The sequence below is a fragment of the Cylas formicarius genome, unplaced genomic scaffold (genome assembly GCF_029955315.1).
Source record: "Cylas formicarius isolate icCylForm1 unplaced genomic scaffold, icCylForm1.1 PGA_scaffold_7__23_contigs__length_41026272, whole genome shotgun sequence".
Lineage (NCBI taxonomy): Eukaryota > Metazoa > Arthropoda > Insecta > Coleoptera > Brentidae > Cylas > Cylas formicarius.
Window position 1 is genome coordinate 5,829,936 of NW_026844352.1, and position 23,714 is coordinate 5,853,649.

A 23,714-nucleotide genomic window follows, 5' to 3' on the forward strand; every position below is an offset into this window, starting at 1 on the left:
CAATCCAAAACTACATGAATAATAACGACATTTATTTTCACGAAGATTATACCAAAAAACAATTAATTAGGTTCTACAAAGCTTGAACCTACAAAAGGCATACGTCTGTGATAATTATGCAAAAAATCTAGGGCATACAGTTTTAAGGCACTTACCACTGTATATTTAATCCCATTGAACATGTTTGGCACCCCGTGTTAACTCCAATGTCCTCAAACTTATAGAAACCGAAGTTTTTAACATCCGTCCACAAAGTTGGGCAAATTCTATAGAACATATAACATATAGAAAAAGCAAATAATATAGAACAAATAACAATTAGAACAGGCGATGATAGCGATAGTGATACTGATATATTATATGAATAATTTTAAGTAATTTAAGTAGGTAATAAAAATAATTTGTAATTTTATTTTAGATTTAAACATAAATACATACATAAATAAATAAATATTGTTCAGTATCATTCCTAACAAAACCCCAAATAATTAAATTCTAAGCAAAGTATGAACCTGTTCGGCCATATTTCATTCTTACAGCTTTCCTTAATTCGTATCAGTTAGTCACTTTCTTATATCTATGAACAGACTTTACATGGTGTTTCGTAATTGACATTATATGATATATATATATTGATATATATGATTGATTCTAGATGTAAAAACTATTCCCGAATTTATATCTTAAAAACGCTAATTTAATAATTGCATTCTTCTCGAGATGGATTCAAATGTTTTTTGTCTAATGCCATTTGCTCTGTCAGCTTTAGGCACTAAATTTTGTAAAATATTGGTTGGTTAGGCTCAAATTTTGCAAGAAGAAAACGTATTTTAGGTATAGATCAATGTTTCATAACAATGGCCGAAGAAAACTATCTCTACAAAATTGAAGTAGAGAGACCCAGCGAACCTGTCCAGTGGATAATAAAGGTTAAAAGTCATCCTAAACCCCAACTTAAATGGTAAGTGTTTGTACTGGTTTTTCATGTCCTCAAGATTTTCTACCAGAGACCTTCTTGCAGGAAATTAAAATTACTTATTGAACTTTGATATATACCAAAAACTATAAAGCGATGCGAAAGTTTTTTATTTAGCTCTAATTTTTGTTATTTTGTTAATTTGCTCATTGTATGATGCTTTGCAGTACAAGTACAATAACAACAAGATATTAAAAACTTTTTTTAAAGAGATAAATTATAATATCTCAGCAAAATTTTCATCTGTCAAAATTGACATGTTTTATAAAAAGTTAAACTTTTTTTATTGGAAAAAGTTTTCAGTGTAATTTGTTTTTTAAATTGGATATATTCTTTTTTTACGTTCTTTAAACATATACTTTTTCTATCCGCATCTTAATTCAAAGAAATGGGAGTCTGAATGCTATAATAAAGAATTTTAAATTGGACCATTTCTAAAAAAATATTGGAATATTGAAGAAACTGTCCAAATTGATTCTGATCTGAGAGCACCCCTTTCAACAAGCCCAATATTCAGCTAAGCTGCTATACATTTTTTTTAAATACCATGGGGAATGTCGCTATATCGCTATATAGAGTTACGACTATATATCAAGAACACATTTTTAATTAAATTAAATTAAATTTAATTAATTAATTAATTAATTAAATTTAACTATTAATTAAATTTAATTAAATTTTATATTAAACAATATTTAGATTCCACCTGAATGTCGTTTTTTTTTCATTTATAGAACGAATCAAAAAGTATCATTTATAGCGATCTATTTTTGTAATTAAATTTAACAAAATTTAACGTAATTTTTAAAAATATTTCTCAATATAAAAATTATAAAAATTACTATTATTAAATTGCTTTAACGTAAAAACAGTTTTTTTGACTTAACGCAGAATTCACATTTGTGGCAATTTTCATATGACGACTATGTAGATACGAGGTGTGTTCAAAAAGTAAAGTGACTTTTGTAATTGGACGGGCTACGTACATTCGTTTATTATTTCATTATGTTGGCACGCATGTCCCTAATATATGTTCACAGTTTCAGTCAGTTTGCGCTTTACTTTTTTTGTGAGACAGAAGCGATAGTTGTGTTTTGTGAGCTCGGCGAGTTTCTGCTGTCAAAAAAATGGAACAATGAATTGGCATAAAATTTTTTGTAAAAAATGGAATACAGTGCTGCCAAATACTTGAAATGTTGACAACGGTATATGGCGAATCTACTTTGAGCAAAAAACATGCTTAAAAGTGGTACAAGATGTTCCAAGATGACCTAGAAGAGGCCGATGACGACCCCTTCGACTTTTTCTCAAGAACCCCATGAAAGGAAGGAGATTTGGAACTATTGGAACTCAAGGCTATATATACCAAAAGTGCTGAAAAAAACGTTGACACAAGTCTATTATATCCGGGGTATTACTCTGAAAGGGACAACATTAATTTTGTTAAATATATAAATACTTTTTGATAAAACTTAAAAGTCATTTTATTTTTTGAAAACGCCTCGTACATGTGATACCACTGCAAATTTTATCGATTTCTTTTATTCGATGGATTATACAGGCTGGACCCGATGGGTAGAAAAATCGAAAGCAGTTTCAAATACGCCACCAATATAACGTCCAATATGGCGCTGCTATTGATCAGGAACGTAAGCGTTATGGATTCGGGTATATACGTGCTGCACGGTAAAAGTGCTCGACGAGATAAAACTACTGGTCTGGAAACATGTTTGGCAGAGAAGGAGCTGAAGCTGGAACTTGAAGTTAAAGGTATCAAGCATCCCTTTATATATGTGAAGTGTGTTCTAATCCACATGGTATTTTAGACGCACCTATCGTTGACATAATACACACGCAAGAGTATTATTTGATTAACAGAACCGCGAAAATTAAATGTGTCGCCATCGGAAATCCGGTTCCGTCTATAGTCTGGCAACATAAGAAATGCTTGGACACCAACTGTCAAGTTGAAAAGGTGAGGAAGCATTCGCAAAACCATCCATCGACCCATCATCCATTCTCGCAAATACTGGGGTTAAGTAGATAAAAAAGGGGTGGGGGGATGAGGAACATAAATTTTAAAAGCTCACAGTCTAGCAAGACATCTTAGAGCGTATAGATATGGGTATGTGATGCGAAATGTTCGTTATTATGGCAATCTATTATTCTCTTAAGAAAAGAAAATTTGTTTGAGATTCGGAAAATATGTATTCATAACAAAGTAAGAAATATATGAAGAAAAACAACAAAATAGATTTCTAAAGTTTATATCTTCAGAGCTCTAGAGGTACTCTATAGTGGGACGCAATCTGCAAAATATATGTCTGAAGGAGTACATATCTCCTGAATCACACTTGGGACCTTTCTTGTCAAAATAGCATCCGCCGTATTGGGCACAAAATTCTGATCTATTGTGCTCCCATTGTGATTCCCCGCTGTCCACTGTACGCATTTCCAATTCGCTGTCAGATAAACTGGTATCATCAGTAGCACTTGCATCGCGCTTTTTCTTCTGAATGTTAATTGCGTTCTTGCTTTTTTCTTCTTTTTATTGCCGTCTCTTCTTTCCATTTCTTCCCTGCGTTTTAGCTTTTGCAGTTTTCTTTCGGCTTTTAAAACGCCTTACATCTGCTCTTCTCTCTAATAATTTCCACATTAGAGATATCAAGCGTTCCACCCACCACAACCTTCCAAAGACAATGAATCCGAAAGTCCACTTGTCACTGTTGTCAAAACATCACTGAGCCCATATCAAAAGTTGTTAAGAAATATAACGTCAAAACCGGATTTAATGCTTGTCCAAAAATCTAACAACATATTCGATCCGTCAAAGACAAAATTGCATTTGAGATGCCAGGGGTTTACAGCATTCCAGCATATGCGGCAAAGAATACATTGGGAAGTCCGAACGAAAAATGAAATTAGGCTCAGAGAACATGAAGAGTTTACGACAAATAAACTAACCAGCAGTTGCGGAATCTTTACCTGCCGATGATGATTAGCGAAACGTCAGGAAGTTTGATTTATAAACTACAGTATTAGTTGTCAAAATATACATTTAAAAATAGCACCATCAGACCAATACACATAAAAATTGAACACATGAACAACAACAATACAAGAAGTGTACGGTGTGGTATGGTTTGTTATGGTATCTGTTTTTTCAATGAAATTGTTATTTTGCCAAGCGATACTATAGATTTCCTGGGTTTGGGGTGAGTGCACCTTTCAACAATATTATGCAATGTGTGATGTAGAAGTGGTCAATATCAGCTTGGTTATTTTAAATTTAACCCCCGGTATGATATTGCATTTCTCGATTCCGAACAAAATTTTGAACATTCTGACCAAGGGTAGTCAATGAGATATTTGATATTTTCTGTCAAAAAAATATTAGACGGAATTTTTCGTTTAAACTGCAATTACTCAATATTGGAAAACAACTTAGAAGCAAGGTTTAAACACAAATAACTTTGACCATGGAGCTGTTACCTACATATCCTAAAACTACACAGAGTGCACCAAAAAATTGTTAAGTTTCGACACGTGCGATTGCCAATTTTTTTTTTCAAATAGAACACCCTGTAATATCTCATTTTTCTTCATTTCTGAGATTAAAAACATTCATTCATTAATTTGTTTAAACAAAGTATGCGGTTTGACGTTTTTCTGACATGTTCGATTGATTTATTTAGAATTCAAAATTGCAATAACGTACATTCAAAAATAAGAAACCTGACATCGATCGCGATGCGCCCTGTATATTTCCAAATATTTTTAAAATATGCAGTAGCTACTCATATATACCATTAGCTGTGCTTGACATACATATAATAGGTCATCTACGTGAATTACCTTGTGTACATGCCATGCGGTTAGATGTATAAAAAGTGCACAAGGTAAACATTTTTAGTATTATACAGGATGTTCCGAAATTAACGTACCGTTATCGAGATACAGGAATACAAAAAAAAACGATTTTTTAATCATTTTGTACAAAACTTTCAAATAGCAAAAGCAATTTTGCGAAACACCTATTTAAAAATTTTAAAAATTAAGAAAAAAATGGTGCCTGATTGCTTTTTCTAAGGTGACACTTGTTTTTCAATTGAATTCATTTTAATGTTGCTTCATTTCAAAATAAAAATTCAAAAACTTCTACTAGCTATTGTACCATAACTTAAAAATAAAATGGTTAAACTGAAGTTTTCCATCTTTTTTTGTCAATGTAAACAAATACCTATTATAATGTACATGTACGTGTGTATAAAATGGATTCTACCGACATAACGACGCTGAAAAGTGATTGAATTTGAAATATTGGAAACAAGGGTGAAACTTTAGGTATTTTGTTTCGTCAAAGACACAAAATAGACAGTCACTCCTAAAATTCCTCGACTCTATGACGTAGTCCTTAAATAAGAACACCAAAAGGATTAGATTTTCAGATCACACAGTGCTGTCGAAACAGCTGTTATGTCACTCTGAACAATTTTGTGTTCTTCAGAGGATATTCTAATTAGTTTTGACGTTGAATCTTTATCTACAAGGAATTATTTCAGACAGAAAATTCCCTTTGTAGGCATTCTTACTATACTAGATTTAACCCTAGGCTATCGGGTCTATAGAAAACCTACCCATGCTGATCGATAGCTGCAATATCAAACCACGTTCGTTATCAAAATATTATACCTTCAACCAGATCAGTCAGGTTTATCAACATCATTACGAAACTCGACACCAATTCCTTCGACAAGCACTTTTTTCTATCCTTCTTCCCAACAAGTTATTTATTTATATATTTATTTATGTTTATCATTTAACAACGATTCTAGTTGTACCATACTGTTGCAGGTTCAAAGACCTACCCATAATATGAAGTACCAAAGCATTTCGTACTTAGAAGTTGACACCGCCAATGAGGGTGAAGTCACGTGTTCTGCATCGAATCCGTTGGGAAAAGGGTACAGAAGTTCCAGGTACCACATTTCAGGTTAGCCGTTATTCCAAGTAAACGATCACCCCTTCCAGTGTTCATTTGTTTTTTCATTGACAAATGATACAGAAGTTTTCCAGTTAATCTTTATGAGGAACATTAATTTTTGTCGAATATCCATTGTAGTTAAGCTTATATTCTCAACAGTTGTAGCACACGATTTGAATCTTAAAACTTCAATTAGTTGCTTTTTTGTATAAGTATCTTCGAAAATAAAGTTCATGCTGACTAAGCAACTATTGCAATACCTCTTTTTTACTACTGATCGTTGGTACTTTCTTAGCTAAAGAGCTGTCATAACTACCATTATTATTTGGGCTGTCTGGTGCGATATAATTCTCATAAAGCTCGTTTGTAACGTCCTGCTGGTAGTCTAATGAGCAGTCTTTAATATTTTTTGCTGAAAGTAGTAAAGCGTTTGGCACCTTAATTCAAGCAGACATCCGAATAAAATTTTGTGCATCCTCCAAGGACGAGTTATTTACTCGTGTAGTGATTGTCTAGTCTTATCTCAAGGTGGATGATGCTTGCAGATGTGAAAGGCGGATTCGATGTATACGATTTTGGGGAAAACGCAGTAGTGGAAAAGGATGGCAGTGTGGTGAAAACCGCCAGCGGAGACGAGTTGGCGTTTTCCTGCGGCGTGGCTCGCGGAAAATCGGACGAGATCAAACTCTTTTACAACGACGTAGAGATAACCGGCAATAGCGATCGTATGTAATCCTCAGCCCCGAGAGCATTAAATAATAATAATAATAATAGCGTTTATTCAAAACTTGCACTTTATACCCAACGGTACAATATACAGATACAAGCAAACATAAAAAATACAAAAAAAATAAATAATAAAAAAATAACTCAATTAAATAAATATTCGCAATTTACAGGGGCTTGGAATGGTTGCAAGCTTTCGTGTTGAGGAAACCAGTAAAAAAAAATATTTTGACCCAAATATGCATTAGTAAAACAGTTAAGTTAAAGTTTAGTCATAGAAACTGTTATTTCTATATAACTCTAGGTGTTTATGAACATGGAACAATTGAAAAAATTACATCAGATCCAAAGGATATTTTGGTTAGTTTCAAATAAAATCTTTTCATCTTAATTGAGAAATGTATTTCTGGAACATTATTTTATGGAAGTTTTTGAAAAGAAAGCCTTCGGCGCCTTCCGTCTAAAACCGAAATTATGGAACCGCGACGTTGATGATACTCTATCAGACCAGATCTAACAATGGATCATTCTGTTTACAGAAAACCTAAATGAATTGTGTTGGTTTACAGAGCCGTAAAATTATCTCAACCCGAGTCACTGAAACCAAAATTACTCCTAACGTTTGCTTTTATTTTTCCACATTAGCGCTCCATCACAAAATACACTTCACCACAACCTTCCAAAACAACCACACATTTGCCACTCTTCTTGTATGTAACAAATTCTTCTGCCAAAGAAAAATTCGAGAATCCATAGACACCTCTACAAACAGTGTATAAGCAGGTACAAATTAGAATATAAGCTAGTTTCAGTTAAGCTCAAGCAATGGGGGGAATGCAGAAGAAATAGTTTTTCACATGATATGTAGAGGGCTCTACTCACTTTTTCCTGAAAATAGATAGATAAAGCAATAGCTTCTAAGTATAACAGTATTCTTCGTTTATTTCTATAAAACACACCTCTAAATCTGGTTCCAATTTCAAAATTCCTCTGAAATCACTGGTTTGATTCTGATGACCTTTTCTTGATTTGATTCTCCGACAACAATCCCAAGTGGAATGGATATATGCGGGATGCAACGGTGAGTCACTCTGTTCAACAATCATAATTAAGTCGATATATGGGGGAGAATATTAATGTTATTTTTCGTAATGTCGAAAACAGTGGATGCATGTATCTTCTTTTCTGTTTCTTTTTCTTGTCGATGTTATTCTTTTTTAGTCCTCCTGCTGTTCAGTATCCATCAAGTATCCATCATCTATTTTCTTCTATTTTGCCTTGTACTTCTTGTAACCTTGACCTTTGGTATGGGATGGATTTCAGTAAAAAAAAGTAATTGATTGGAACATGGCGGTGTTTTTAATTTGGCAGTGTATTCCAAATTCCAACTGGCAAAGGTATACATTCCTGATTTGTAAAAACGCCCCTGTTAAATGAGAAAAGCCTAATAGATTCTCCGCTAAAACTCGAACACACACGAACATTCACGAAAATTCAAATGTTCCCGCCGAAAGTGGCCTAGAATCGTCACTGCTAACTACTTACGCCCTATTAGCATTTTATGTCGTTTCCAATGTTCTGACAAATATTATTAAAAAGTAACTGCTCTTCTAAACGTCACTGATAGTTCATTTCGATAAATTGATGAAGCTAAATTTACCATCCACCAAATGCCTTAGTATTTATATCCGGGGTGCTTCAGATTGGGAACTTTAATCCCATCAATTTTCGTATTTTTCTGAGACTGCCCATGTGAGACAAAAGACATAGACAGCCCAGGACCGTTTAAAATGATTTGTTTAAAATATTTTTAGAACGACTGTGAGTGGGCAAAGCCCAAGGTTTTTTGCCTCCGGTTTCACATTAGGTATTTTCATTTCAACTAGTTAAGACAATCAACAGCCACACAACATTGCTGTAGATTTTTTTGGACTTCCCTAAATTACTAAACAATTTTTTTATACACCTGCTTAAAGTGTTATTATTATTAAATATTTAAATAGTTTACAATGTGAACTATTCATAACATGTAGCTCCCTTTATTTGCTCAAATCTTACTGCTTCTTTATTTTCTTGTGTGTCTTTCCTGCCTAGCACTGTTTTTTTAGATTAGATTTAAAAACTGAGGGTCAAAATCTTTTGTTTTGTTCATCTGAATCGCCTCCTTTTTATTGTATATTATATACGTGAATAAAGTTGCTTATTATTTTTATTATTATTCTATTTTCTTATATATGCAACTAATAGTAATAAAAATTCGCAGTACCACAAGCTGCTTCTATAATCATAATTACCAGCAACCGCGTTAGATATTTATTTCAGAATATTCCAGCAAAGTTGTTTGTATTTCTGGCACTTATTCATTTGTTTTTTATCTTAGGACATTCTCTGGAGAGATCGTTTAATATTTTATCGAATAAGGCAAGGCTTTCGATACAAAAGGGCAACATTTCGGACAGTGGTATTTACAGCTGTCGAATAAGAGACAACAAAAGCGGGAAATACCAGTACAAAAACGTAACTTTCGTAGTATCAGGTATTTACTCCAGGGCAACGCGATGTCTAATGTTGGCATTAAATAAAACTGTTTTAGATCCGCAAAAACCGGAAATTGTGATTACCAATTTGGATAAACCGGTGGATATGGAATACCCGAACGCACCCCTCAAGTTATTTTGCAAGTACAGGGGAATTCCGAAGCCTCTCGTCGAATGGTTTAAGGCGAGTATACCCTTCTTCAACTTATTTTTTTTTAGCAAAAAAACATCAGCAGTGTTAAAAAGAAAATATGAACATATGAGGGCAGCGCCAACTTTCCGGGCCTGAATGTGAAAGAAACAAAGTAGAGTAACAATTTTTAATTATTTTTCAATATAATCTCCCTTAACTTCAATACACTTATTACATCTCTTTTGGTTTGTCTGCAAAATGATCTAAAACAGCAGCCTCTTTTAACTCAACTTCGTCGTTAAACCGCCTTTCATGTAAGTCCTTTTTCAAATATCCAAACAAATAATAGTCTCTGGGGGCCATATTTGGACTATAGGGAGGATGATCTATCTGTTAGAACCCACACTCTAAAATGGCAGCTTGTTCAACACCAGCAATATGGACAGGTGCATTATCGTGCAAAAGACGCACGCCTCTGGTCAGTTTTCCTCGACGTTTTACACGTATGCAGTCTCGCAATTTGTGTAATAATGTTGGGTAATATTTACCATTGATAGTGGTATTAGTTTCTTTAAAATCTATCAAAATAATTCCTTCACAATCCCAAAAGATCGTGGCCATCAAGTTTTTTGTTCATGGGCAGACTCTAAATTTTCTTGGACGTGCTTCACCCTTACGACGCCACTCCATTGATTCTTTTTTCGATAGAGGGTCATAATAGAGAACCATAGTTTCATCTCCTGTTACAATAGTTTCTATCACAGGCTTCGGTTCCGACCCACAGAGTTCCAAAAAAGACCGCGCACACTCGATACGGTGTTGTTTTTGAATAGCCGAAAGGTTTTTAGGGACCCATCTTGCATTAACCTTATGCATACCTAAATGATCATGCAGGATTCGACGAACACTTGTACCAGAAAGCTTAGTAATTTCTGAAATTTCCTGGACGTTTAAACGTCGATCACTCAATACCACCTCTTCCACAATCGCAACAATATCTTCCGCAATGTCCTCCACTGGTGTACCAGTTCTTGAATTATCTTTAAGAGACTCCTGTCCCATTCGAAAACGTTTTGCCTATTCTTTCACTACAGAATACAAAGGAGAACTTTGGCTGTACACACCATCCAGCCTTTCTTTAATAATTTTAGGTGCTAACCCTTCTTTTGTCAAAAACATTATGACTGCTCTATACTCAATTTGCGTTATTTGCGACATTTTTTTGGACACGTCAGGCAGGATTTCAATTTTTTTTGTCAGCCTACTAAGATATATATTTAAAAGAAGACAAAGTTTTATAGTGACACTGGAGCTGCATCTATGTCAGGCCGGTAAATTTTGGCGCTAACTTCGTATGTCCATATGAACCATATGAACATATGTCCTAAACTTCTTAACTTTTGATATACAGGGTTGTAAATTAATTAATATATTCTAAAGGAATTTGGCACACATATACTATGTACCAGGAGGTATTATTTGGCGTGCCACATTTAAAAAAAATAAACCAGTAGCGGGAGTGCGGAATTTCACGTATCTATTTTGGCAAGCATTGACGGTACGCCACTGATTTCTCTTAAAATAAAAAATCTAAATTTGTAAGGAAATTTATTTTCTTCATTTTTTTTCTAAAAAAAAAATATGAAATCAAATCTGCTCACAAATGAATGCAAGCGTCATTATTTTGTTTATCGAAATCAGTGGAGTGCCACTGTCTATGAAAAAGTATTTTGATTAATTTGGTCGTCACTGCACTGCCCTGGTTAAATCGAGAACTTTTTTTGTGAAAAATAAAATATCTGTCTGAAACTTTTACAGTTTTAATGAAATAACATAACATTTTAATAAAACAAACAGATAATTACTTAACTAAGAAATAAACATGATAATAATTTTATCAATTCTGTCATATTAACGATATTGCTATGAGCTTGCACAAAAGAGGTTTAGAGATTGTAAGAATAAATTTAATTCTAAGAAAAATCAGTGGCGTACCGTCAATGTCTGCAAAAATAGACAGGTGAAATTCCGTATTTTCGAAAATGATTTATTTTAAAAAACTGTACATTTTACTATTAAACAAAACAAAACGTGATTTCGGGTTAGAATTACTCGCAACTGAACAGATTGAAGAAATTGCATTTATTTCATAACAAGTGGAAAGTACATCAAACGTTTGGCCTACATGTGAAATAAATTCTAACTTATAAAAACACTAGATACTAAATCATACTTTCAGGGAGCAGCAAGAATAAAACAGCAATTCTTCTTATTTTTTCTGGGACACAAACATTTGACTTAAATAACTATCAAACACCAAACTTGATCTAAAAATACTACTCTAGTTGTCAGTGTAAAAGTAGTATGAAGAAGAAAATATGAAATATCGTTCAACTATTTTTACACTTCAGGATGGTGTTATCCTCAAAACTTCGGAACATGTATTTTTGGAAGAAAACAACCAGGTCCTTATATTCAACAAGACGCGTATAGAAGACGAAGGTTCGTACAAGTGTGAAGTTTCCAACAACATGGGAGTGACCTTCAAGGAAACCCAATTGAAGTTCAAATGTAAGTTACATTATGCGTTTTAAAGTACTCTGTGCTGGAATCGGCTTCTTTTTAGACAAACATCAAAATATAATCGTCTATTACTACATGATAGGGGCTATAGGTGTTCTGTTGTTGATCGCTACAATCTACATCGTGATCAAAGTCAGGAAGGAAAGGGTAAGTTGAAATACGGTGGAGGATTTACTTACCAAAGTGAAATAAACTTTAGAAATTGAAAATGGAGCTCAAGCTGCTTGGATTGGAAAACTTCCACAAGGGCAATCCAGAAAATTTAAATCCAGAACTGGGCATCGATGACCAAGCGGAGTTGCTACCATACAAGAAGGAGTGGGAGTTCCCTGTCGAGCAACTTAAACTAGGTGATTATACTGAGTAAACTTTTCTCCGCGATTTTTTTTGAAGCCTGATAACTTTTGACCGGCTAGAGGTACAGGCTTCAAATTTATTCCCGTCCTGAGTAATTGGCGCCCCTCAGCGTCCCCCGCAATACGGAGACGATCCGACATCGGCCGCCATTTTTCTGGCTATTTTTGGTTTTCGCTGCGAACTAAAAATATTTCGCGCTATCGAGCAGAAACTCGGCAGGAAATTAGAATTCCGTTTCCCGATGGAACCTATCTATCTGGGTCAGGAGCATTTTTTCAAAAATTTTGAAAAATTTTTTTTTCGGAAAAATCTAACGTAGATGTGTAGCTTAGGCAAAACTGCACGAGGGCAGCGCCAAAATTTCCCGGCCTGAATATGAAAGAAACAAAGTTGAGTAACATTTTTTTATTATTTTTCAATATAATTCCTCTTAACTTCAATACACTTATTACATCTCTTTATTAACAACTCAATCCATTTAAAAAAATATTCTTTTGGTGTGTCTGCAAAATAAGCTAAAACAGCCTCTTTTAACTCAATCTGGACTATAGGGAGGATGATCTATCTGTTGGAATCCACACTCTAAAATGGCAGCTTGTGAAACACCAGCAGTATGGACAGGTGCATTATCGTGCAAAAGACGCACGCCTCTGGTCAGTTTTCCTCGACGTTTTACACTTATGCAGTCTCGCAATTTATGTAATAATGTTGGGTAATATTTACCATTGACAGTGGTATTAGTTTCTTTAAAATCTATCAAAAGAATTACTTCACAATCCCAAAAGATCGTGGCCATCAACTTTTTTGTTGACTGGCAGATTCTGAATTTTCTTGGAGGTGCTTCACCCTTACGACGGAACTCCGTTGATTCTTTTTTCGATAGAGGGTCATAATGGTTTCATCTCCCGTCACAATAGTTTCTATCACAGGCTTCGGTTCCGACCCACAGAGTTCCAAAAAACACCGCGCAAGCTCGACACGGCGTTGTTTTTGAATAGCCGAAAGGTTTTTAGGAACCCATCTTGCACTAACCTTATGCATACCGAAATGATCATGCAGGATTCGACGAACACTTGTATCAGAAAGCTTAGTAATTTCTGAGATTTTCTTGACCTTTAAACGTCGATCACTTAATATCACCTCTTCCACAATCGCAACAATATCTTCGTTATGACCTCCCCTGGTCGACCAGTTTTTGAATCATCTTCAAGGGACTCCTGCCCCATTCGAAAACGTTTTGCCCATTCTTTCACAACAGAATACGAAGGAGAACTTTGGCTGTACACACCATCCAGTCTTTCTTTAATAATTTTAGGTGGCAACCCTTCTTTTGTCAAAAACTTTATGACTGCTCTATACTCAATTTGCGTTATTTGCGACATTTTTTCGGGCACGTCTTGTTTAAAATGCTGTCAATAAAAAACTATTTGACGCAAGACTTCAATTTCTTTTTCGCAGCCTACTAAGATATATATTTAAAGGAAGACAAAGTTTTATCGTGATACTGGAGCCGCATCTATGTCAGGCCTTGAAATTCTGGCGCTAACCTCGTACATTGTGTTTCGGTTATCAGCAAAAAAAACGAAATTACTATTTATCAGAGTAAATTGTTGGAGTAATATACGGTTTTGTAGACTTCTACAACGCACGCCAGTCTTAAAACGCCTATCCATCTGTGGCTCTTTCAATTTTTTCACTCCAGGAGTATTTAGGTCAGTCTCTTTTACTTTTGTCACTACGTTGCGTCACTTGCTTAAATATTCTTCAATTGGTCATTCTTTCTTAGTGCCTAAACGATATACTTGTGCTGCTTTCCACCAGAAATCGGAATAAATTAGATATTTTTTCATTCTTAGTAGTACCGAAATTCAATGCTCCAATGACTTTCCCCTCCATACTAATTAAAAAGATATTAAGAGAGCTGGTAAGATTACGGAGAGGCTGAACCGCTTATAATTATTATTTATTTTTTTAATTTTTTGCTTGCTGTTTTTCTTTTTTTCTTTTTGTCATTTTTGAATATTGCCCTTGCTTTTTCCAGTGTCTGTTTTTTTCTCTCTTTCTTTTTTTACATACTTCAAATGGTGAATTTTGGTGGATTTAAGGAACTTATTTATATGTGTTTTTTCTCTTGTTAAATTCGGAATATTCTACTACATTGTATTGGTGGTTAGGTGGAGTAGCGCTGCTTATTATTGTTGTTAATAATGGTCAGTTATTTTTAAGGCAGCAGTGGTACAGCTGAATCCATGTTTCAGTTGTTTGAGTTGTAATATCCTGCCTCATTAGATAATTCATAACTTTTTCTAATACTTGTGAATGTACTGGTACACTTCAGACATTTTCTAAGAAGCAAGATTTCTTGCTGAACTTTGTGAAAGTGGTTACTTAAATCTCTGGGTTTATTAGAATCGTTAGGTAATTTTCTGTGGTTGTTTTTTATGGTGTATATTAAGATTGTTAGGTTTGGAGCAAACCAGTCTCGAATTGTTTAATGAATTCTTCTTCTTCTTCTAGTGCCTTATCTGTTGACGTTTATATTGGCCCATCTAACTTTGTCTACTGCCACCGGGAACAGTTCGATAGATATCGGGATCTCTTTCGCCTTCTAGTTTTCGCTGTGTTATAAATTTGACTATCCGATATTTTCCATTTCTTATAATATGCCAGAAATCCCCACTCGCTTTTCTACAGCTGCTGTAAGAGTCCAGTCTTCCGCACCATAGAGCATTACAGAGAAAACGTAACATTAGCAGAATCGCAATCGTATTTGGAGATTACAGAGAATGTTTCTGAAGCGGTTGAATGCTGAGCGTGCTTTTTCTATTCCAGTAATAATTTCCCGAAGATGATCTCATCTTTGTACGATTTTTTGATTTATTAATGTTCATCATTAAAATGACATAGGCACAAATCAATCGCTTATTTTCTAAGCTGCATTTGCAGAGCATTTTGTACATTTTTGTTGGAGTAGTAAATAAATGATATAGATCTAGATGAATGATCTGTGTTTTACCTTTATTAGTATCCCTAATAATATCCTAAATGATACTTAAGAGGGCAGTAGTGGAGCTGAATTCAGACCTGGATCAGATTGAGACGTTGGTGAAACCCAAAATTTTTGGACCTGGAAATATACTTATCGAAGAGAAATGTCAATGTCATTGTCAAAAATCGTAAGCATGTTTTTAAAAGTTTTTGTTTAAGAGTGTTTAAGAGTTTATGTTGCAATAAGGGCAGGCTCGATTTTTATTTATATTAAAAATAAAAAGATATTTTTTAACTTTTAAATAACCTTAAACTTAAAAAGTGCAAGAATTGTAACAAGTTTAGAAGTTGGTTGGACAGTATTTTGTGCAGTCTAGATCCGCATCGATCACAGTTTATCGAGATTATTAAATTTTGCTCCAAAATCGTTTGGGATTGTTACGCTAGAGAATGAAGCAATTATTTTTAACGTAATAGCTGAAACTAACCTCTAGGGAAGCAGCTGGGGTCCGGAGCTTTCGGGGTCGTAATGAAAGCTGAAGCCCGGAGAATTATCGATGGCGAAGAGAAGACAACTGTTGCGGTAAAGATGGTAAAGAAAAATGCTGACCAGAGTTACATCCGAGCGCTAGCGTCTGAGCTGAAGATAATGGTGCATCTCGGGAAACATGTAAATGTGGTCAACCTATTGGGAGCTTGCACCAAGAACGTCGCCAAAAGTATGTCCGCTAAAATAATTCAGTAGAAGTATTAAGAGATTGTCGAACTTCCATGGTGTTTATTTTTGTTCACATAACATTTTGGGCAAATATCTCACTACCCGTTATCAAGTGAAGACTAATATTATGACTTTATATTCCGGATTCCACACCTTTATCGACTTCCAAAAATCCACACGGATAACGATTCTTTCTCTTTCAAATCGTCCAGCCACTTGTGGGAAAAACTTCTCCATTTGTAGGGTGAAAACGACAAATTTGTGAAGTAATTGAACTTTTTGGTTTCCCAACCAAAAAACTTTGTTATTTTGAAGGAAATAAGAGCAATTTTCTCCAACTGAGGATTAAATTTATTGAAAAATCAAAGTGCAGTACTTGGTAGTGGCAAAAATAAAAGTTTTTAATAAAAACAGAGTGATTCTGGCTATTTTAGTTGAAAACATGATCATATGAACAACTTTTTTATAGAAGCTCCTAATAAAATAGTTAAGAAAATTAAGAAGTCATCTACCATGCACAGAAATTAATTTGTAAATGTAATTGGAAGCTTCCTTGATAGTATGTACATTAGACTTTTCTCTTAAGACTAAATATCGAATTTAATAAAAAAATAAAATAAAAAACAAAAATTCTTGCCTTGTGCCTTTTGTAATATTCAAAAAGTGTGCCGGCTATACCCTGAGCCCATTGACCTCCCTGATCATTAACAGAGGGAGTTTTTCCTACCGCCCTGAAAGTTTCCCTTGTGGCCCCCACCTTTCAAAAAGACGACAGGAATTCTGCAGAAAATTATCGTCCAATAGCAATCACATCATGCTTTGCTAAAATATTTGAATACGCCATGATTTTCCACTTGACCGATTATTTAAGTGAAAACAAAATTTTGTCTGAAAGTCAGCACATTTTTGGAGCATGGTATCAACTGAATTGAGTCTGGAGAGCACCCTGCTGTGATATTTTGTGATCTTAGCAGGGCGTTTGACCACGAAATTCTTTCGAATAGGATGGAACAATACGGAATTCGTGGAATAGCTCTGAACTGGTTCAAATCGTTCTTAACAAATCGTAGGCGGTATGTTGAAATAAGGCAGGAGAGGGACAACTTGTGTCAAATTAAAAAATCCCATATCCAATCTGCAGATAGAGGCGTACCGCAAGGTATAGTGCTTGGCCCTGCTTTATTTATCCTTTTTATCAATGAACTTTCTGCTCACCTACCTTGTTTGGGTCTATCGCTGATGACTGTTCAAGTTTAGTCTCCTCACACTGATATAAAACTCTTCAAGACAGAATTAATTTAGCACTTGTCCTGCTAAATAGCTGGTTTAACGCCAACGAACTCTTTTTGAATGCCCAAAAAACAAGTGTACTGATATTCAAATGCCCACAAAACAAAAAAGATCCTTCTGTGAATGTCTGGTCGAGCGGGGAGACCTTTGAAATAAAAAAGCACTCTAAATTTTTAGGATTAGAGCTCGGCGAAACCCTATCTTGATAAACTCAATGCCAATTACTTTCTTCAAAGCTGCATAGTTATTGTCTCCTAATAAAAAAATTTAAAACTGTTTTGACTGGAGAGTGCATGATAAATTTCTACTCTGCTCACATCTATTCGAGATTACTCTATGGTATTCCCTTTTGGGGAAATTCAAGTCATGCGACATCTGTTTTCAAACACCAAAAAAAAGTCCTATTGCTGGAGTGTCGCCGAATAGTACGTGCATTCCCCTCTTTCGGGAGTTTAAAATACTGCCTTTAGCGTGTATATACATATTAGAAGTTTGTTTATGGGTATGGTCTGTTCATAAATATAAGAATGTGACCAATTGCTTTGAATGGGATTATCCAAGGGTGGTCATTAACATACAATGCAACAAGATTATTGCCTAAAGTTTCAGAATTTAAATACAGGTAAAATTGTTTTGCGTAATTGAAAATAATTATATACCTACCTGTGTTTAATATTTTTTGGTTTGGTATACTACTTAGTTTAAGTTTATTAGTAATCATTTTTATTTCATGAGTAATACAGCGTATGTTGAATCGTGTGCGAATTATGCAAAATACGTGAGAGTCTAGTGTATCTCAGCAGATGCTCCCGCACAAATGTAGAAAACACTATTCTATTGATACTAAGGAAGTTATAAACAATGTTTATTTAACTGTCATTGAACGTGGTGCCAGAAGAAACGGTCACATTGACAAAAATTCCAACATCAACTGTATGGAAAATTGTGAATAATTCCATTTCAGCTAGGAAAAAAAGAAGCGATGTTGACATTTTCTCTAGTGTAGATGAAAGCGATCAAGATATAATACGGCGGAAAATTTACCGGTAATAAGAGGAACAAAGCGTGCCTACATTAGATATCTTAATTAGGAGGTTTCAAAAAGATGAAACCGGTGTTAAATGTGGCAGAACTACCTTATGGAAGTGTATTCAACACATGGGTTTTAGATTTAAAAAAAATGACAAAAGGCAAGTTTTAATGGAATCTTTTAGAATTCAGAAATGGCGACTGGAATATCTAGAAAAAAATAGGATTTACAGAGAACAACAAAGGCCAATTATTTACTTGGATGGAACCTGGTTCGACACTTATGATACTCCGGTAAAGGGTTGGGTTGACTAAACTGATAAGTGTAAAACCAACGCGCCATCAAAAAGAGGTAAAAGAATAACTATTTTGCATGCTGGCTCTAAAGATGGTTGGATTCCAAATGGACTTTCTCTGTCTGCGAAAAATATTAAAGATTCTTCTCTGGATTACCATGAAGACACCACCGCTGATTTATTTGAAAGTTGGTTTAAAAACAAACTAATTCCAAAAATTCCTCCGTAGCGTCATTGTAGTGGACAATGCAAGTTAACATAGTAGACAGTTGACCCTTCCTCTTGTGACACAAAAGCAACAATCCAAAACTACATGTATAATAACGACATTCATTTTCACGAAGATTATACCAAAAAGCAATTAATTGAGGTTCTACAAAGTTTGAACCTACAAAAGGAATACGTCTGTGATAATGATGCAAAAAATCTAGGGCATACAGTTTTAAGGCTTCCACCTTACCACTGTATATTTAATCCCATTGAACATCTTTGGCACCAACTGAAATCTGCCATTCGTCGTAACAATGTTTTTCCCCTTGTTAACTCAATGTCCTCAAACTTATATAGAAACCGAAGTTTTTAACATCGCTCCACAAAGTTGGGGGGCAAATTCTTTTAAACATATAGAATATATTATGTGAATAATTTTGAGTAATTTAAGTAGGTAATAAAAATAATTTGTAATTTTATTTTGGATTTAAACATAAATACATACATAGATAAATAAATATTGTTTGGTATCTTTCCTAACAAAACCTAAAATAATTAAATTCTAAGCAAAGTATGAACCTGTTCGGCCATATTTCATTCTTACAGCTTTCCTTAATTCGTATCAGTTAGTCACTTTCTTATATCTATGAACAGACTTTGCATGGTGTTTCGTAATTGACATTATATGATATACATTGATATATATGATTGATTCTAGATGTAAAATCTATTCCCGAATTTATATCTTAAAAACGCTAATTTAATAATTGCATTCTTCTCGAGATGGATTCAAATGTTTTTTGTCTAATGCCATTTGCTCTGTCAGCTTTAGGCACTAAATTTTGTAAAATATTGGTTGGTTAGGCTCAAATTTTGCAAGAAGAAAAGGTATTTTTAGGTATAGATCAATGTATGGACCTGTTCGACCATATTTCATTCTTACAGCTTGCCCGGGTCTTTCCTAAATTCGTATCATTTAGTCACTTTCTTATATCTATGAACAGATTATACTAGCCAATATGAAAGTAAGAACGGAATCTCACAGTGAAAACAGAAAAAAAATAAAGACAATAGAGTTCAATGATCTCATTTTTGGTGTTTACAGGAGAACTCTATGTCATCGTCGAATATTGCCGATATGGGAACTTGCAAAATTACCTGCTGAGACACAGAGATAGTTTTGTGAACCAGATTCAGCCGAGGACCGGAAAACTGGACTTCAGTATAGGGTCGGAATTTCTGGACAGGTCGTATTCTGTGACCAGCGACAACGGGTAAGGATTCAAAACGAAATATCCTTGTATAGGAAACGCTCAACTAATGCTTTACGAGTAACCAACGTACTAACTATTATTATTTTTAGTGTTATCTATTATAGAAATGGGAGTTCGGAAAAACCTATTTCCGAACTTGATAGAGCAAAATGGGCTTACACGTCAAGTGCTCGATGTTTGAGAAACATTTTATGGCCAAAACCGCCTGATACGAGGGCTACCTTTTATATTTCGGGATTTGTAATAAAAAACTGTAACCTACCAACAAATACGACTTTATTGTTTCTGAAAATAGTCACCCTGATGATCAATACACTTTTGCCTTCGATAAAACCAATCATCAAAGCACATCGAGTCGGGCACCTCCAAAACATGATTTTTAAACGCATCAATCGCGTCTTCTGGTGTTAAAAATCGTCACACGCGGAATTTATTACGTAAAATAAGTCATTAGGTGCTAAATTAGGACTATATGGTGGATGGCCCATCAAATGAACGTTTTTAATGTTCAAAGAGTTCTTTGTTTGCACTGATCGAGAGCTAGCATTATCGTTGTGGAGAGTGATTCGTCTTCGGCGGTTAGTTTTTCCAATTTCTCCGAAGACTTTCGGAAAACAAATGTGTACCATTCAGAATTGGCTGTTTTACTTTTCAGCAAAGAAACAGTTGCTACATGGTCAGTTTCCCTGAAAAAACAAGCTACCATTTGTTTCGAGGTTCACAATCAATTTTTGTGGGCTTTGTCTCATTCTGAAAGACCCACACTGTCCTCTGCTGCTTAGTTTCAGGATCATATGCATAGATCCATGATTCATCACCTGTCACGATATCATAAACGTGTTTGGAAGTATTTTTTAGCATTTCATTCGACCAGTAAGTCACATGACGATAGTGCAAAATCAGTTCCCGCACTGCATCAATGTTTCCTGGGACAACCACCGATTTTGGACGACCTTCACGAAATTGATCCCTAAAAAAACTACGACCACTACTGAAGTCCGAAAATCAGCTATAAACAGTAGTCCTAGATGATGCTTTAACTCCAAAAGTCGATTTAAGTTCATCGATGCATTATTGTTGAGTTAGTCCACGTCTAAAGTTATAAAAAGTTACTACGCAAAAATGCTCCCGATTAAGTTCCATTTTTAAGCGTCACAATTTTTTTAAATTTATCACAATAAACAGTGTTTCGCCAAAACCTAACTGAGTAAACCTAACCACAAAATGTCAAACTTCCCTACAAAAACGTTAGCCGCCAGATGGCAGCACTAGTTTAAGAAAATCCCGAAATATAAAAGGCAGTCCTCTTATCCTCACTCTATATCTTTACTACCAACGGAGATATAGGACGTTTTTCAATTTTCGACCTTTTGGAAAATTGACGATAACTTTTTTATTTACCAAACTTTTAGATTCGGATACAAACATTATTATTAAGGTAAATGCGGTGGCGTGCTCAGATTTTTTTTTACAGTTCTCTATTTTCCCTAAAATATTAAAATTCAAATTGTATTCAAAAATTAAAGTGAACATATCAAATGGTTCTTAGGATTTGTGGTATTTTAAATTGGCCTTAGCTTTTTTAAATCATTTTAAAGTTTTCCATGTGATATAAACAAAGGATGCCCTATATTTCCTTTTTCCATCACAGAGTTATATAGTTGAAAAGAGCTAGATACGGGCATTGTTTTAAGACCATAGCCAACTATGATTGTCATATAAAATAAGAAAGTTGTATTCATTTATGAGAAAACGGAGAACTCTAAAAATAATCTGAGTACGCACTCCATTTGGGTATTCCTGCACATTATCTTCGTTATTTTTACGGATATGGATGACGTTAACAAAATTTTCTTTGTCCTTTTAATTTTTAAGATGCAAAGCTAAATTGAAAATATTTTCCTAAATAAATGCTTACTTAAATTGGATATTACTAACGAAGAATTAGATTAGATAGCTAGATATTATTTTATGAAAAAAGTTGCCATAAAGATTTCCAATAAATCCAATATAATACGGGTTATTTTTTTAATATTTTTTAAAATAAATTTAAATATATTGGATTCCTGCAACTGAGCTGGAAATTTTGTAAACTTTTTCTATGATGATGATGATGAAGTTATTTTTAGACGAATTGTTCCCAATATTTTTAGAATGTTAAAAAGTATTTTTATGAAAAATGAACATACAATAAAATAGTGACACACGAAAGTAGTAGACTTGGCCGCTGTATCTTAGGGAAGTAGCGAAATTAATTAGTCAGTGGCGTACATTAGCCAAGTCAACCCCTTATCACTAGAAACAACCCTGCCAGATTTCAAATTATTTAAAAGAAAACACCCTGTATCTTGCAAAAATGCATTACCGGACCTACATCTACAGAAGCTTTATTCATGAAATGATCTGAGGATTCACTATCTCGCGTATTTTTTTAACACCCCGTATAAAGTGAACGGCTACAATATGGAACAATTACATTATTTGATTTCGAGAAAAAAATATTTTTAGGTTGAGTCTCGTATATCTCACATTCTTTTTACAGAATAAAAAACAGAAGACTAATTTTGTTAAATGGTTACAATTACATTTCCGTCATATGGAGCATCTAAATGAAACGCAAAGAATTGAAGTTTTAATGGATATGGAAACAAAACGGGAATTCAAGAAGTTTGTAATTTGTTTAACGCAAAATATCCAGAAAACCCGTCATAAGAACTATAGCTAGTAAAATTAAAAGAAAATTATTAAAAATACTTTATTAGAAGTTATTCGACAAGTGCTTGAACATTTACATACTCCATTTCTAGGACAATGCTTGTTAGAATGGCCGCCAAGATCTCCAGATATTACACCACTAGATTTTTTCCTCTTAACGTCGAAAGTGTATAAAAAATAACCAGGAAATGCACGTTGTATATTTTTGTTTACTGCAAAAATGCGCAAAAAAAAAGATGAACGTTTGCGACCAATACCTGACCTTTAAACGAATTTTTAGCAGTTCACTGTATATCTACTAACATTAGGCTAGTGCATGAAATTTTCCGCATGAAGGTTTTCTTTGCTGTAGTAAGAGTGTGACTGCTTTACAATACGCCACGTTGGCATTTTCTGACAGCATTGGACCCCCCACACCACACGCCAGCATGCAGGATTATAGAGGGAAATGCGATAGCATCACCGGTAGTTCCAATGCAACACAAATGACAACTTTGCCAGGTAATTTCTTCATATGTTTACGAATTAGTGTAGAATTAGCAAATGCTATAGCGAGGGAGCGTCAACTATGTTTGGTAAACTCAAAATACCCCAAAATATAACGCAAAAACTATCACAATTAAATTAGAACAAAAAATGTTCAGATTTTCACAGTGCTTTATGACACCGTCCCTTTATCAAATACAAAATATGACAATATTCAATTTTCTTTTGTAACAGCACCATCAGTTAAATTCTCAACAAGATGAATAAAAAATTTTAGAATATCATACTGCATTTAAACCTGGACACGTTATCAAAAATTCATTCCAACTGAAACTTAGTAATGACATCTTCGATCAGTGTCTTTGAATAACCGTTCTCCATGGGATCTTCTTTAATTCGTTCAACTTCGTGG

The 23,714-nt window shown here is 34.4% G+C and overlaps 1 protein-coding gene across 4 annotated transcripts in view; it reads left to right on the forward strand.

The window, feature by feature from the left end:
* The window catches only part of LOC132704564 (vascular endothelial growth factor receptor 1), a 78,857-nt gene that overhangs the window by 42,037 nt on the left and 13,106 nt on the right, over positions 1-23,714 (forward strand). For 3 of the 4 annotated variants that reach the window (XM_060674637.1, XM_060674635.1, XM_060674638.1), the window contains exons 8-20: positions 835-961; positions 2,538-2,746; positions 2,803-2,951; positions 5,831-5,969; positions 6,506-6,685; positions 9,067-9,222; positions 9,280-9,407; positions 11,768-11,927; positions 11,983-12,086; positions 12,139-12,289; positions 15,779-16,003; positions 19,933-20,101; positions 23,169-23,317. In XM_060674637.1, coding sequence (XP_060530620.1) covers positions 835-961; positions 2,538-2,746; positions 2,803-2,951; positions 5,831-5,969; positions 6,506-6,685; positions 9,067-9,222; positions 9,280-9,407; positions 11,768-11,927; positions 11,983-12,086; positions 12,139-12,289; positions 15,779-16,003; positions 19,933-20,101; positions 23,169-23,317 — 2,046 coding nt within the window. The remainder of the gene's footprint in view (positions 1-834; positions 962-2,537; positions 2,747-2,802; positions 2,952-5,830; positions 5,970-6,505; positions 6,686-9,066; positions 9,223-9,279; positions 9,408-11,767; positions 11,928-11,982; positions 12,087-12,138; positions 12,290-15,778; positions 16,004-19,932; positions 20,102-23,168; positions 23,318-23,714) is intronic. The other variant, XM_060674636.1, reaches the window with a different exon arrangement.